At 37.2% G+C, this 16,770-nt stretch overlaps 1 protein-coding gene and 1 pseudogene across 1 annotated transcript in view; both read left to right on the top strand.

Moving 5' to 3' along the window:
* UBE2D1 (ubiquitin conjugating enzyme E2 D1) overlaps positions 1 to 6,731 on the top strand; it is a 34,848-nt gene extending 28,117 nt beyond the window's left edge. The window contains exons 6-7 of the mRNA XM_070432789.1: positions 4,449 to 4,542; positions 5,231 to 6,731. Coding sequence (XP_070288890.1) covers positions 4,449 to 4,542; positions 5,231 to 5,276 — 140 coding nt within the window. The 3' untranslated portion in view covers positions 5,277 to 6,731. The remainder of the gene's footprint in view (positions 1 to 4,448; positions 4,543 to 5,230) is intronic.
* On the top strand, positions 2,322 to 4,424 carry LOC139021931 (mitochondrial import inner membrane translocase subunit TIM14 pseudogene; annotated as a pseudogene).
* Positions 6,732 to 16,770: the final 10,039 nt, after the last annotated feature.

Below are 16,770 nucleotides of genomic sequence, written 5' to 3' on the forward strand. Positions count from 1 at the left end.
TGGGGATAAGCCTCTCGACATTTTACCCTTTAGTTTTAGCTTATCTTTAAGAAGAGAGAAGTAAATATATGATTCCAGGGCCCATTGTCCCATTTATTAGATGGAATTACTGACATAATGATTAAAGGTTTACATTTGTTTTACTTCATCTAAGAAGAAATATCAGATTAGGTTGATAAATGATTTAAAACATATTTCACATTTTAGAATGATGCAGTACATCTAACATTATTCTAAACTAGTGGTTTTCAACGTTTTTCATCTTACAACACACATACACTAATTATTAAAATCCTGTGGCACACCAAAAAATATTATTTTTCCTGATCTGAGAAAAAATACATATAATTTTGATTCATTCAACACAACATATAGTTGTGTTGGCTGTTGTCATTTTTTATTTGATAATCTAAGGAAAAAGATGTCAGTGCCCCTGACTAAATACTCTGGTATTGTGTGTTTTAAAATTCTTCAGCGTACCAGTTGAAAATCACTGCTCTAAACTTTGAGTAATCAATAGCATTATCATAATGACTAATACATACGCCATGTGGATTCTTAACGTAATCTGTAACATTGTTCTTTGCTAAATTATCAGATGTGTACATCTGAAGCCCTTTTTGTTTTTTTAGCAAATACTATTTGCTGTGTGAATCCTCTTAAATCAAGTCTTGTTTCTCTAAACAGAAGAGCACCTGACAGTTGGAAAATATTGTTTTGAGTTAGAAGCATCTGCCCCTGAAGTAACTTGGTAGATTTTCCTTTTATAAAATTCAAGAAAATTGTTTCTCTTAAAGGATTCACGGAGAGATCCATGGTCATTTAAAAATTAAAACAAAAGAAATAAATGCTATCTGAATATATGACTTGTTTTTAAAAGTGATGAGGTTTATAGGAAACAGAGTCTACAGCCATAATTTTTTCAAATATTAGCTAAATAATAGCCCTTTGTGTCAGTTAGTTATTTGTGAATGGCAGTTTTTCTGACCTAAAATGTTTGTATAAAATGTTCATGTAGATTTCATTGTCCTTTAAAAAATCTTACACATGGTAGTGTAGCTGCACTACATGTAGGAAAGATTCTGTGTCAAAGGGTTATTCAAATTCATATGTTCTTTCCTGGAATGGTATTGGAAAATATAATTCATTTGGCATAAGCAGCTAAATACTTACACATATACTGGTAAAAAAAAATGGCAGACTGCCAGATGTTGAACATTTATCTTCTGATATTGATAGCTTTTTATAAAGAACTAGGGGCCTGGTGCACGAAATTTATGCACTGGTGCGGGGGGGTTCTCCCTCAGCCCAGCCTGCCCCCTCTCACAGACTGGGAGCCCTCAGGGGATGTCCTACTGATGGCTTAGGCCCGCTGAAAGTAGGCCTAAGCCGCAGTCTGACCTCCCTCCATGGGAGGCGACCCGGCTGATTAGGGGAAGGCGCCAGCCCCATCACCCTGCTGCTGCAGCCACTGTCAGCCACTGCAGCTACCAAGGTGTTTTCATCAACATGGGCTCCAGTCCCTTCACCATGAAAAAAATGACAACTTTCTTTAGGCATTTTCAAGATGTGTCTTTCATAGGATATGACATTTCTTTCTTTTTTTTTTATCCTCACCTGAGAATATGTTTCCATTGATTTTTAGAGAATGTGGAAGAGAGAGGAAAAGACAGAGAGAAACATCAATGTGAGAGGGACACTTTGATTGGTTGCCTCCTGCATGAGCCCTGACCTGGGCCCCGGCCAGGGAGGAGCCTGCAACCTAGGTACATGCCCTTGATCAGAATCAACCCGGATCCTGTGGTGGGCAGGCTGAGGCTCTATCCACTGAGCCAAACTGGCTAGGGCAGGACATGACGATTCTTAGCCCTCCAGCAGCAGACCTTCATTTTTTCCTGTAGGAATAAGGTGAAAAAACCCTAGATCACCTTTTTGGATTCTTGTTACCCAAGTTACCAAGAACATTACCAGTGGCGTACAGGGAGCTTAGCCAATGAGCTGTCAGAAAAGGTGTTTCCCCTGCAGCTCACCCACAGAGGCAGGACTGCTGGCAAACCTAGGCTGGCACATCCCCTGTCTCCGCAACTGCTCAAGCCTCCAATGCGGCTTAGGCAGGGCCCCCCAGCTCTGCTCAAGCCTCTGCCCGAGGCTTGGGCAAGGCCACCTCCCCTCCCCTCCGCTCAGGCCCTGCTCAAGCCTCTGCTGCCCCACCCCCATGGCGCCAAGGTCAGTAGACCAGGAGTGGCCAGGGGTGTTCTGGGACCAAGGTCGCTCAGGGCCTATGCTGGGGCCTGCAGGCTCTGAGCTGCCTGGGTCCTTAGGATGTTCCCAGGACCTAGGCAGCTGGGTGCCTGCGTATGCAAAATAACCTGCCATCTTTGTTGGGTTAATTTGCATACCCACTCCTGATTGGGTGGTGGGTGTGGCTTGTGGGTGTAGCGGAGGTACGGTCAATTTGCATGTTTCTCTTTTATTAGCTAGGATAATTAGTATTGGCCGCTACCGAGTGTTCTGGGCGCCCGAGTGTGGACGTTTGGTCCCTGCTGGCGGCGCCCTCGCTTTCTGGTAGCGGCGGGGAGCTGGTGTCCGTGGCCTTTCGGGCTGGGATGAACCGCACTCTCGGCGGAAGCAGGAGAACCGAGCCGGAGCCATGACCAGTACAGTGATAGCAGTTGGATTGACCATTGCTGCTGTAGGATTTGCAGGCCGTTATGTTTTGCAAGCCATGAAGCATATGGAGCCTCAAGTGAAACAAGTGTTTCAAAGTCTACCAAAATCTGCCTTCAGTGGTGGCTATTACAGAGCCCTACTGCCAATAAAGGAAAAATAAGAGATGCTCACCGACGAATTATGCTTTTAAATCACCCAGACAAGGGAGGATCTCCTTATATAGCAGCCAAAATCAATGAAGCTAAAGATTTACTAGACGGTCAAGCCAAAAAATGAAGTAAATGTATGGTGAATTTTAAGTTGTTAGTCATGTATATGAAAACAGCTTTTTATAATAAATGTCCTGAAGCTACACATTTTAAAAATGATTTAGCACAAACTAAAAAAAAAAAATAATTAGTATTGATGCTTTCTGGTAACTGTCTTCAGTAACAGTTTCAAATGGCCTCAGTTTCCTCATATGTAAAGTGGGAATTATAATAATATAGGGTCACTATGCACCTGACACACAGTAAGCACACAGTGAGTGTCAACATTCCGTTTTACTTATCTTAAAACATTTGATTTTGTGCATAATAGTGAAATCAGGGCTTGTAGCTGGGCAGCAGGCCTGTGGAGATGAGGAACTTGCCTCTTGCTTATTTTGTAAGGTAGCTTATACCTGCTACCTAAAAATACAGCTATTTTAATGTCTTATTTTAAATGTCTTATTTTGATTTTTATCTGGAAACTTTTTGGAGACATTAGCCTAGGTTTAATATACAATGGAAGCTAAGGAAGATAAGTATTAGTTTTAATATTAGTGCTCTTAGCACCCACTTTTCGTGTCATGTAAGAATCAACTTTGCTTTATACATTCACCTGTGGAATTTGAAGAATAGGAAAAGATAAGGGAACATAGTAGAGGAGGCTGAAGATGCAAGGTTGTTCCAAAGATTCCACAGACCCCCTCAGAAGTGGTGGCATGCAGTTGAGGCAAGAGAGGAACCAGTCTTGTTCCCTCTTTTTTCATATACTTAGATTTGTGTGTGTGTGTGGCTATTTGTATTTATATTTGACGTAATGTGGCAAGAAACAACTACTTTTAAAATTTTCATCTATATTTAAAAATATACAAGTTACAGAGTAACTATTCACATTGTTTTTCCATGCATGCGATACAAATAATATACATGGAATAAAAGAGTCGTTGAGAAAAATCTTACAAATCTTCCTTCTTTGTGGACACTGTATATCACTAAGCCAGAGTATAAAAGTACATGAGCACAATGTCCGAATGGTTTGGACTATTAACTGTAATTTGATTGATTTACCTTGAATTGATTAGAACACAGATTTTCTGTATTAAAATAGAATAAAATGGACAGTTTCCTCTACAGAAGTATCTCTAAGAGACATCTAAAGTTAGGATGCTATTCTAAAAAGCTTTTTATTATGTATCATTTGGGGTATGTGTGTGTTACCAAAATATTTTTGTAGAAAACACTTGAGTTTAAAGATTATAATAGCTACTTTAGAGGTCCACATTTTTTAAATAAATAGAAATTCAAATAGAATGTAAACCTTTAAAAATTATAATTGTGCATATTATGTATATTATATGGTAATTTCATAATTTTAAAAATTAAAAATACTTGCTACCAGCTATAGTCTAAAATGTAATTTAATGTTTTGTTTTCTTTGTAAGTTAATTGTCTATATTCAGTGAAATTATTTTCACATATGTAATTGTATAAAGAAAGATCATTATCTAATATGGTATTCTCTTTTCAATATAGTTTTATTGTCCATATGTTCTCTACTTTGTGATCCTAATCCAGATGACCCCTTAGTACCAGATATTGCACAGATCTATAAATCAGACAAAGAAAAGTAAGTATTACCAATATATGTAATAAGTACATTTAGTTATGCTTATTATACTTAACATTGATTTTGTTTTTCTTTCCAGTGTAGTAAACCTTTCTTTTTAAACTCTGTCTTTTTACAAAAAAAAATCTCGTTCTTTTTCACATACTGTTCAATCCTTTACTTTTTAATAGTACACGTTCTGTATTTGCACAGTAGGTTATGTTTTTGGTAGGGAAGAATTATGTATAATTCTAGGGAGTAAATTTAAAAATGAAAGAATTTGGTGATTGGGAAGTGTTGGATATTATATTCCTAATCTCCCAGGAAAAGAAGTTATCCCTAATCCACCCAAACTGACCTAGTTTTCAAGCTGTTTCATTTTACTGGTACCATTGATTCATTTGCAATTTACAAGTAATGCTCATTGCCTTTTATAGATTATTACCATAAATTGTTTTCTTTTTCATTTTGTTATTTATAATTTAGGTATGTTTTCATATAGGTTGTAGACAAATCCATCAGGTAAAAATTTGTCTTAAGTTTTCTGTTTTATTTGTGCATAAGGCGAAGTCACATTGAACCCATAATTGGTATATGTATGATTACTGCAAGTAAGCGTAGGAGGGTAGAGTATACTGTTTTATGTAGAGAGATCTTCTACAAGATTCAATTTGTATGTTTTTACTATATCCCTTTTGTATGCCTACAGATACAACAGACACGCAAGAGAATGGACTCAGAAATATGCAATGTAAAATAAAAATAAATTTCATATATACCAGAGTACTGTAAAATCTAGGTTTTTTTCAATATTAACAGTAAATTGAGCACTGTTTACTGTTTCATTGTATCATGAAATCCTTTGATTTTTATCCATTTTAAATGTATTTCTGAAGCAAGACTAAACAAACTTCCAAAAATACCCTTAAGACTGTGATGAGAGTCTTTTTGTATGCATTGAGAAAGACATTTATTATGGATTTTAAGATACTTGGACATCTGCATCTTCAGCTTACAAGATCTACAAAACATCTGAAAAGTAACCAAATTATTTTTTGCTGAAATTAGATGTTTTTACATGAGAAATACTGTATGTGTTGTCTGTGTCGTCAGTTTTATAAATCTATTCAGATTTCATTCTTTGTTAGCTCACTTTATAATTTGTATTTTTTTATTGTATAGACTAAATATATTCTATTTACATGTATGTCAACTCATTACTTTTTTCCTGTGAACAGTATTGAAAAAAACCGAACAGCTGATAATTAAATGAATTAACTGTCTGTCTCCCTTGTCTTAGGGTTTTCTGTGTAGATCAATTGCAGATTTCTTAAACCTGAATGATCTTTACACTGTAATTCTCAGTATACTGATTATGGAGAAACACTTGTTTTGATTTTGTTATACTTGACTTAACTTTATTGCAATGTGAATTAATTGCACTGCTAAGTAGGAAGATGTGTAACTTTTATTTGTTGTTATTCACATTTGAATTTTTTTCTGTATAGGCAATATTATAATGACACCTTTTACAGATCTTAATGTAGCTTTTCCATATAAATAAAATGCTTTTTCTACTACTTGTCTTGATTACTTAAAAAGATAAAATAATACTTTATAAGTAAAGGATCAAAACTCTATGTTAAATTTTGCATGAAAATTAATTCCAAATTGTGAGACTAAGGTCTGTTGATTTGGCTAATTAACCATCATTAATTATATAAATTTTGTTGCTTTAGCTTTTTATCTGTTCACTAAATTGTCAGTCTAAAGGTGATATAGATTGGTCCCTTGTTATAGAAGAGAATTTAGAATAAGTTAGTGTTTGTCTTGGATCACAACTAAAATGGATTAATTACTGAAGTACTAAGATGTGTGCGTATAAGATAGTGTCACCCACACTGAAGAAAAATCTGTAGAGACCTCAAGAATAATTAGGTTAATTCATTAAAATACCACTCTAGATGTAACTGACATTGCATTTCTTCACATTTTAAAATTATAATTTCCAAAATAGAATTTTAGTGCCATCCACTTTGAAAAAGAACATCCTTTTTTTTTCTTTTTCTTTTTTACTATAGAAATTAGGGAGAAAATTCTAAAATGATGCTTCTCCTGGCTTTATAAATTGCCAATAAAAAGTAGTTAAATAAGCAGGTTATCTTTGCAGATTTTAAAGAAAGCTTGAAAGTATTTTAACTTGGGAAAAATACATCTCTAATTATTAGCATGTTTACTAAACTTGGATGAGTGTCATTTTTAAGAAGAGTGATAGCTCTTCTGATTATGCGGTAGCTATATAAGTGTGCAAGAATCTGTGACGGATGTAGTCATTAGCAAGACATTTAAATCACTGAAGTATTTTACCATGGTTCATTATTATTAAAACACAGAATAACCCGTTGTTAGAAAGTGTGTTTTTATAAATGAATGTAAAATATTTAAATGAATTGTGAAATGGATGTTTAAGAAAATATAGGTTTAAAAGTAATTATATTAAGTGATGTCTTGAAACAGGCATATTATGAAGAACACTCCCAGTTATATTATTATAAGCTGCATTCTCCCAAAATTTGAACACTCAACATCATTAGATTTTAGTATTTAGGATATTTTGATAGGGATTTTGTTTCATGAATATCTTACACTTTTTTATAAACTTTCATTTGTGTGGCATTTATTTTTGGAAGTGTCTTTTTTTTCTTTATTAAAGTTTTTGAAACTTGCCTAACTCTTGTTTGCCTTTGCTTACATCTGAATGGTACAGCCAGACTCCTGAGGAGTGAGCACAAGTTCTTAACTAGAATTTTCAGGGTTCATCGGTGGCATAATGATCAGTCAAATCACCATTTGGTACATTGTTTTTGCTTAATTCTAACAAAGAGTACACCAATTAACATTTATAACTGTAAATCGCAAGCCAGGGGCCTTCCTCCACAGAATAACCATTAACTTAAGGACCTCCTTGGAGTGAAGGAAATGAGTAGTCTTTTGGAGATTTAGGATCCTACTCGAAGTCCTGGATGCTTCGAGATCTAGTCGAAAGCTATAGTTAAGCCCTAGCTGGTTTGGCTCAGTGGAGAGAGCGTTGGCCTGCATACTGAAGGGTCCTGGGTTCGATTCTGGACAAGGGCACATGCCTGGGTTGCAGGCTCAATCCCCAGTAGGGGATGTGCAGAAGGCAGCTGATCAATGATTCTCTCTCATCATTGATGTTTCTATCTCTCCCTCTCCCTTCCTCTCTGAAATCAATAAAAATATATTGAAAAGAAAAAAAAGGAAACTATAGTTAAATTGTAATTGACCCATACACTCAATCAGCAATACAGGTTGTAAGGGCAACCTCACCCTTGTCCCCCAACTATCTTCAAAGCATATGATTTCTGAAATATGGGTTTTACACATGCCTATGTAAACCATATATTACTAATTTTTGCTTTAAGTTACCCACCCATCCCCACCCCAACTGCCCATCCTACTATAAATTTTGTTAGGGAAAACTAATATTTTTCTTTTTAAATCAACTACTGATCAATTTCAAAGGTTCAACAGGTATTAAGTAGACACACATAAATAGTACACAAGGCAACCCTAAGAATATTTATGAGTGACTTTTAAAAAAACTTGATAGAAACAGTACTACATATTGTTTTCATTGCTCTTATTATTACAACTAGAAGCCTGTTGCAGGAGGACTCCTGCAAGAATAGGGCTTCCTCTCGCCGATCACTCCGCCAAGCCCCGCCACCCAGGGCCGCAGACGGGGGTCCCGTCCGCCCAGGGCCTTACACGGGGGTCCCGGCTGGGGGCGGGGCTTAGGCGGCACACGGGGGCCCAGATGGCGGCTCACACTGGCCTGCCCTGTCTGCAGTATGCAAATTAGCCGCCATCTTTGTCGGCGGTTAATTTGCATATCACGCTGATTAGCCAATGGGAAGCATAGTGAAGGTATGGTCAATTACCATGTTTGTCTATTATTAGATAGGATGATCCATTTATCTTTGTACATTATTCAGTCATTGATATTTCACAGGATCCTGCCCTCTCACAGTTCTGTATTTTTTTAAATAACGTTTTTATTTTTCAATTACCGTTGACATACACTACTATATTATTTTCAGATGTTTAGCCCGGTTATTAGACATTTAAATAACTTATGAAGTGATCACTCCAGTAAATCTAGTACCTATCTGACACCATTTTAAAATGGAAACATTAGGGCACATACCTCGCTCCCAGGCTCAATCCCCGCTCCCAGGCTAAATCCCCAGTCGGGGTGCATGCAGGAGGCAACCAATCAATGCATCTCTCTCACATCGATGTTTCTCTCTGTCTCTCCCCATCCCTTCCATGCTCTCAAAAATCAATGGAAAAATATCCTCGGGCGAGGATTAGAAAAGAAAAAGGAAACAGGCAAATTCCTTTCTCTAAGATTAAAAGAAATTCCTGGTCTTCAGGCTATTTATATCATGTTTATTTATTAGTAGTCAACTTGAAATAGACTCAAAATCCAGTCCAGTGAATGATTTAAAATTTGAGTTCTGCAGTAGAATCATCAGTCCTATTCTTATTCTTATTAGGACCAACCACGGAAAATGTGGTTAATGCTTTAGCCATGACCATATAAACAGGGCTTCAGTGGACTCAAACTGTTGACCTTGGTCTGTTAAGATATAACAGAGCACTGCTTTTTTTAAAAAAAAGTTTATTTACAACTTTCAAGTGATTATTAAAACAATAACATCTGAATTTTTAGAGTTCAGTTCTATAACTATTAACTGTAAACTAGAACTTTCAAAAATATTTTCTTTAAAGCAGAAGTTTAATTGCAATTTAAAAGCCCTAAAGTGTAATGCAGGTTATTTGTGAAAGTTCTTGTTTTTTATAGGGCTTCCCTTTTACTGTTATGACAGTTGTATGATACAAATGTAAGGCAGCAGGTAGAGATTCATCTCATTTCACTTGTGAAAAATCCTATGCATTGTCATTTCTACTCTTTTTGACATGGAATGATAGCTATAAACTTCCCTTAAACTGTAATTGATGCACTTTCACCAGGAGTTTTTTTGGGAGTGTTGGTAACTGGACATGAGTGGGCAGCTGATATTTTTGGTTGTAGAAAGAAATTGTAATGTATTAGTCGTGGTGGTTTTATGTCGCACGGAAATTTCTGCTCCCATTGTCCTGTTATGTTAGGAATGTGGTTTTAAGGTATAAAATGAACTGAACTAATAAGAAGAGGGAATATTCATCCCAAATTACTAGCATTTGGGGTTTTTTTTGTATAATAAGATACATTTCTTTCAAAATTTATTTTAACACTCCCTTAGGTTCTACTGTTCTAGAGGGAGGGACGTGCCTTTCTTACCTCGGGAGGAAGTTGTTTTTATTGGCACAAGGTCCGAGCTATGCTTTCCCCATATCATGTACATGATTGTTTAAGCCCTCTAGTGCAAAAGATCATTGTAAGTTTGTATGAAATATTTTATATGTAAAGTGAGGAACAGATACCACCACTTGTGTTATCACTTCAGATACACTTGTTTTGGCCGTCCCACAACCACCTATGCATTCGTTATGTCCGTAGAAGAATTCGAAAGACTAAGCATATGGTCGCACTCACAGTTTTATTTATTGTAGTGACACAGCAAAGACACACAGCTGGATGGATCAGTAACGGGGACAGAGATAAGGCAGAGTCTGGAGGAATCCATGTGCAGGCTTCCTATGTTCTCTCTGAAGAGGCACAGAGAGTGACTCTGAAATGCAATAACACAGCACACTGTTTCTGTCCAGGAAAGTCTGTTTGAGATGCTAAGTCCAGGTTTTGTTTTTTGGTGTTTTTTTTGGGGGGGAGAGGGGGTGGTTTGGGGCAAGGAGGGACTAAATCATGTAGATACTGTGCCCTTCAAAATTCTAATCTTTCAGAAGAAAAGTAAGTGTTCCTCATAAGTCACATTATTTAAAACGTCTATAGTCAGCACAGCAGACACAATGTCACATAGGGAAAGTGACAAAAGCCAAGTTTCTAGATTCCAGCTGAGGGCCCACCTGGGAAGCAAAGTCTTCTAAAGGTCAGGTCTGCAACATTTGTTGAAAAGACAAATTTCCCCCCCTGAAAGGTCTTGGTACCCCCCTTCAAAATCAACTAACCATAGAGGTTTATCTCTGGACTCTCAGTTCTCTTGATTTCTACACCTTATGCCAGTACCAAGCTGGCACTGATTATTGTAGCTTTGTAGTGACTTTTGAAATCGGAAGGGGTGGGTGTTCCAACTTTGTTCCTTTTACGATATTGTGTCGACGATTCCAAATGTATTTTAGGATTGCATTTGCTAATACTTCGTTGAGGATTTTTGCATCTATGTTCATGAGAGAAGTGGTATGACCCACAGTGCAAATATTTGGATTGTGGTGCCCACCAAATGAAAGCTGAATTAACTCAATATCATGTACAGTAATAATTATGGGCATTTCCTTCCATTGAACCTGATCATCCAGACATACTTAGAGGCTCAAAGAGGCTGCTTCTGGGCAGTTTAACATTCTCGGGATACTTTGTGTCTTGATTATTTCCCTTAGCCACACATGGTCATGAATGCTTCTTTAAAAAATAGATGTATATTTTTTATTGATTTCAGAGAGGGAGATGGAAACATCAGTGATGAGCGAGAATCATTGATCAGCTCCTCCTGCACGTCCCACACGGGATCGAGCCCACATCTGGGCATGTGCCCCAACCAGGCATCAAACCGTGACCTCCTGGTTCATAGCTCGACACTCAACCACTGAGCCACATTGGCCAAGCCAGTTTGTCATTTTTTAATATCTTCTTAAAAAGCAGCTTTTAGTTTCATTGATTTAAAAAAAATTATTTTCTGGTCTGTATTTCATTTACTTCTAGTCTTTGTTACTTCCTTCCTTCTGCTAACTTTGGACTTAGTTCCTCTTTTTGTAGTTTCTTGAGGTGTAAAGATGAGTTGTTTATTTGAAGTCTTTCTATTGTGTAAATATACACATTTATCACTATAAAATCCCCTCTTAGAACTGTTTCCATTTTTGTTAACTTCAGATATTTTAAAATTTCACGTTTGGTTTTTTTTTGACCCTTGGTTTTTCAGGAGTGTGTTGTTTATTTATAAATCTTTGTGAATTTTCTAGCTTTCTTCCTGTTATTGATTTCTAGTTTCATACTATTGTGGTCTAAGATCCTGGGTAAAATTTCAGTCTTCTGAAATCTGCTAAGATTTATCGTGTGACCTATCATGTGATCTATTCTGGACGATGTTCTGTCTGGAAGATCTATTTATTATGTTGAAAGTGGTGTTTTGAATTCCTCTACCATCTTTGTATTGTCCATTTCTCCCTTCAGATCTGTTAGTGTTTGCTTAATATATTTATATACTCCAGTGTTTGGAGCATATATATTTCAGATTGTTATATATTCTTGATGAATTTACCCCTTTATCATTATACAATGACCTTGTCTCTTGTTACAGTTTTTAGCTTAAAGTTTCTCTCTGATATAACTAGCTACCCTGCTTTCTTTTGGTTTTTACTTGCACAGAATATCTTTTTTGATCCCTTCACTTTGAGCCTATGTACATCCTTATGGCTGAAGTGAGTCTCTTTAGGCAGCATATAATAGGGTCTTTTTTTAAAAAAAAATTCATCTAACCATTCTATGTATTTTATTTTTAAAATGTTTATTGATTTCAGAAAGGAAGGGAGAGGGAAAGAGAGAGATGGAAACATCAATGATGAGAGAATCATCAATTGGCTGCCTTCTGCACAACCCCTACTGGTGATCGAGTCTGCAACCTGGGCATGTGCCCTAACCCAGAATCAAACCAACAATCTCCTGGTGCATGGGTCAATGCTCAACCTTTGAGCCACACTGGCTGAGCCACTCTATGTCTTTTACTCGTAATTGGATGTAATCCATTTATATTTAGAGTGTTTATTTATTTTTAATCCTCACCTGAGGATATTTTTTTTCCATTTATTTTTCAGAGAGAGTGGGAGGGGGGGGGAGAGAACTTAATAATTTAATATGGTTTATTTTTGTGTTATCCTGTAGATCACATAGGCTTTCTTTACTCCTTTTTTCATTCTCTTTTTTTATTCTCTTCTGATTGGATAATATCAAAGTTCTTGTCTTCTAACTCACAGATTCTTTTTTCAGCTTGTTCCATTGTCTTGATGCTCTCTATTGCATTTTGTATTTTATTCGTTGAGTTCTTTAGCTCTGAATTTTAGTCTTTTTTAATATTTGTATTTCTATGTTAAGCTGTTTGTTTTGAAAATGTATTGTTTTTCTGGTTTTATTGAATTGTCTTGTAGCACACTGAGTTCTCTTAAAACAGCTATTTTGAATTTTTTATCAGATAAATTTCAGATCTCTATGTTTGGAGATGGGTTCCTGGAAGAATGTGATCCTTGATGGCATCATGTTTCCTTGATTTAAAGTAGCACCTCTAGTCTTGACTAGTTGCCTTCAGGAGAGAGGAAACTTCCATCAGCTCTGCTAGGGATTCTGAGGCTTTCTCAGACCTTCTGGGCACACCTGCTCCATGCTTCTTGCTCCCTCTTGTGGCAGAATTCTTAAGCTCGTATGCCTTCTCTCTATCCTCATTAGGTTGAGTGTTGACAGTGTATCTTGATTGGACTTAGTTTGTTCCTCTTTTTGTAGTTCCCTGAGATCGGTTGTTTATTTGAAGTCTTTCTGTTGTCTTAATATATGCATTTATCACTATAAAATTCCCTCTTAGAACCGTTTCCTGACATTCTGGATGGGCTAAGAGAGAAATGAGCCCCTTTTGCAGTGTTCCCCACAGCTGGGGAAGCTGGGTGCTCACTCCCACGCTCTCACTTTTCCTCATTGGAGAAATCACAGGCTCAGATCGTCTCTCGGCCTTAAGCTGTGCCATCTTGGCAGATGGGTGATATGGGTAACGTCAAACTGTTCGTCTTACCTTCTCCAGTGTGTCTACACTTAAGTTTGCTTCAGCATTGCCCTGGAGTTCTCTGCTGGAAACATGGACTTCCACAATGGCTCTTTCATCTGTAAATGATTGTCTAAGACAGTGAGTGTTTTGCAGGGGTTCCTGGACTTTGGACAAGAGGGAACTGGAGCTGGTTTACGGGCCACTGCAGGACCAAAACCTGTATGCCTATTACCAAATGCGTGGGTGGGCAAGACTCTGGGGTCCTTGGCATCTGGTGCTAGATTCCATGGCTCTCACAGGGCATTTGTGTCTGAGGATGGATGCCAGGTTGTTGGGAGCGGAGCATGAACGAGGGGTAGCTTATTCTCTCATAACACTGATGTCACTCTACCCCCAGTGTGTGTAATTGCCCTTTCCATGCTGTATTGTCAGTATCGTTAATTGTGAGATCCTTTGCATTTCCTGTTTTTGACTCCCTAGGACTTAGCACAGTATTTGGCACATAAGAACTCAAGTATTTATTGAATAAATAAGTGAATGATCTAGGCCTTGGAAAAAAAGGATCTGAAGTGGGAAGACATTAATTAAAATGAGAGAAACCACACAAAGATAATAAAGTAGAAGAAAAGTAAAAATAGCCTTGGTAGGTCTGTGTGCAATTAATGAAAGAAAAGATTAGGTGGAAAAGGCAGATCTACTGGGTGTGAAATCTTGATTTGATAGCCTCTACTTTCTCAGAGTAAGTTTTTAACCAGCAAAGTGATGTGAGGAAAGCATTTGTTTAGGGATATTTGTTCAGCAGAGAATTTGAATGGAAATAATCTGTCATGCTAGAAATCCTCAGAGTCATTCTTGGCTTCCATGTGCTGAACTGGTCAATGAAATTCTGCTGATTAAAATTAGAAAGGCTTTTGGAGTGTGAACCAGTATCTTAGTTCATATTTTCAGCCTCTCTTCCCTGTATTATAGCCGTAGCCTAACTCAGCTTAATAGTCTCCTCCGCCCCCACTCTTTGTGCTCCTACCAGATTTTTCTAAAAACAAGTTTAGCCTGCCTAAAAAGTTGCTGGTCTTGGCTAACTCCTTGGCATGTTATACAAGGCCTTTCACGACCTAATGCCACCCAACCTGTTTGGATTTGTCTTATATCACTCCTTTTCACATGAATATATGTACATATATGTATATGTACACCTTGTTCTTATATCTATCTATGACGTGCACATATTGTTCCCTTTTTCTGGAAAACACCTCCACCCTTCCCCATTTGAGAAAAACCACAAACCAGTTCAAATGTTACCTACTCTATGAAGACACCCTCTACTCTCCTAGGCAGGTTCAAGCAGATGGATCAGACCTTAGTCATTCTTGTATTTTTAGAACAGTATTACACTATTGTGCTGGCTTCTACTAGGAGCTGAGTTTTTAAAATTTATGACAAAAGATGAATATTATTGTTTTATTTTAGAAAAAAAAATAAAACAATACAGATCTATATAAAGTAAAAGATGAGTACCATCTGTCACTCCTGAAATACTCAGGTATAATTACCATTAAACCTAATTTTGTGTGTATTACCTTGCCCACTTTTTATGCAAGCACACCCATGCATATGTGAGTGTAATTTTTAAAAACTTAAGCCTAAGTGTTTGAATGAATGAATGAACAAAGGAACTTAAGATGTTATTTAAACAATCCACTCATTAAAGTCAAGAAAGAGTCTTTATAGGAATAGAAAAGTAATAATATAATGTGAGCAAGTGTTAGAAAAACAAAACTGCAACTTCATGGCTGATTTCTCTATGCTATGCTTACATAGAGTTAAATATAATTTCAAGGCTGCAAACTGGATTCATAGGTAAATATTTTTAACAAGATGCAACAAAGTTACTTCTTCCTCTACATCTCTCTGAATATCAGTTTTCATATCTCTACAATAGAAATAATTTATCCTCATAGGATGTGTAAAAGGATTAAAGGTAATGTACTAAAATGTTTGGCATGCAATTGAGCAATAAAATATAGTTTATTATTTGTATTGATCAGGTGTTTTACAGTAACATGAGGGCAAACACTGTAGGTTATACTGTTTATTAATAGCATTATTCCATCAATATAATTCTGGATTTCTCCATTCTTTAAGTCAGCTTTCAGGAATATCCAGCAACATGAATTTGGGTTTTATAAATTTGCATAAAATTATAGCTATCCTTTTTGCTTGTCCTACCTCCTGCTGACTCATAGAATCAGCTTTAAAATAGAGAGCTATATTTATTTTGCATAATGCTGCTACAGCAATGTCTAAAAATAACTGACATGCTCTTAATAATTAAGGCTGCATGCAGACTTGTTCTAATTGAGAAATCACTCAAACTAATTTGAATATCTGGGAACTATTAACATCTGATAGCTCTAATTTTTCTCTCCCTTCCATCCTTTTGTATATGGATTTTATTTCTTTTCTTCCCCTCCCCCCTCTATTTTGTATACTGATTTAAAAGGCAAACTCCAATGAAGTGATAACAGACTTTTTTTTGTTTGTTTGTTTTTATTTTTTTTTATTTTATTATTATTATTTTTTTAATATTTTAATAATTTTTATTTCTTAAAGTATTACAAAGAGTATTACATATGTCTCCTTTTTTCTCCCCCTTGACATTCCCCCGGCCCCTACCCCCCGCCTCCCCCGCCCCGTGTCTTGTGTCCATTGGTTAATCTTATATGCATGCATATAAGTCCTTCAGTTGGTCTCTTAATCCCCTCCCCCCAACCCTCCCCAGGCTTCCCACTGTAGTTTAACATTCTGTTCAATGTTGCTCTGCTTCTGTATCTACCCCTGTTCATCAGTCCATACTGGTCCCCTTTATTTGTCCCAACCTCACTGGAGTAGTCTCAACCTCACCAGGGCCGTCTGAGCCTCACCAGGGCCGTTTCAACCTCACCGGGGCCGTCCCTACCTCACGGGGGCCGTTTCAACCTGACCGGGGTCGTCCCTACCTCACGGGGGCCGTTTCAACCTCACCGGGGTCGTCCCTACCTCACGGGGGCCGTTTCAACCTCACGGGGGTCGTCCCTACCTCACGGGGGCCGTTTCAACCTGACCGGGGTTGTCCCTACCACACCGGGGCCGTTTCAACCTGACCGGGGTCGTCCCTACCTCACGGGGGCCGTGATAACAGACCTTAAGTGAAGGGGAAAAAAATCATACATTTTAGTAAAATTTACAGGAAAGATAAGGTAGGAAATATTCAGATTATAAATTTTTTCCTCTATTATTGCAATAAATTATTATACTTTTGTAA

Source organism: Myotis yumanensis, unplaced genomic scaffold, assembly GCF_028538775.1.
Source record: "Myotis yumanensis isolate MYYU_CA2020_CCGP unplaced genomic scaffold, mMyoYum1.0.hap1 SCAF_13, whole genome shotgun sequence".
Lineage (NCBI taxonomy): Eukaryota > Metazoa > Chordata > Mammalia > Chiroptera > Vespertilionidae > Myotis > Myotis yumanensis.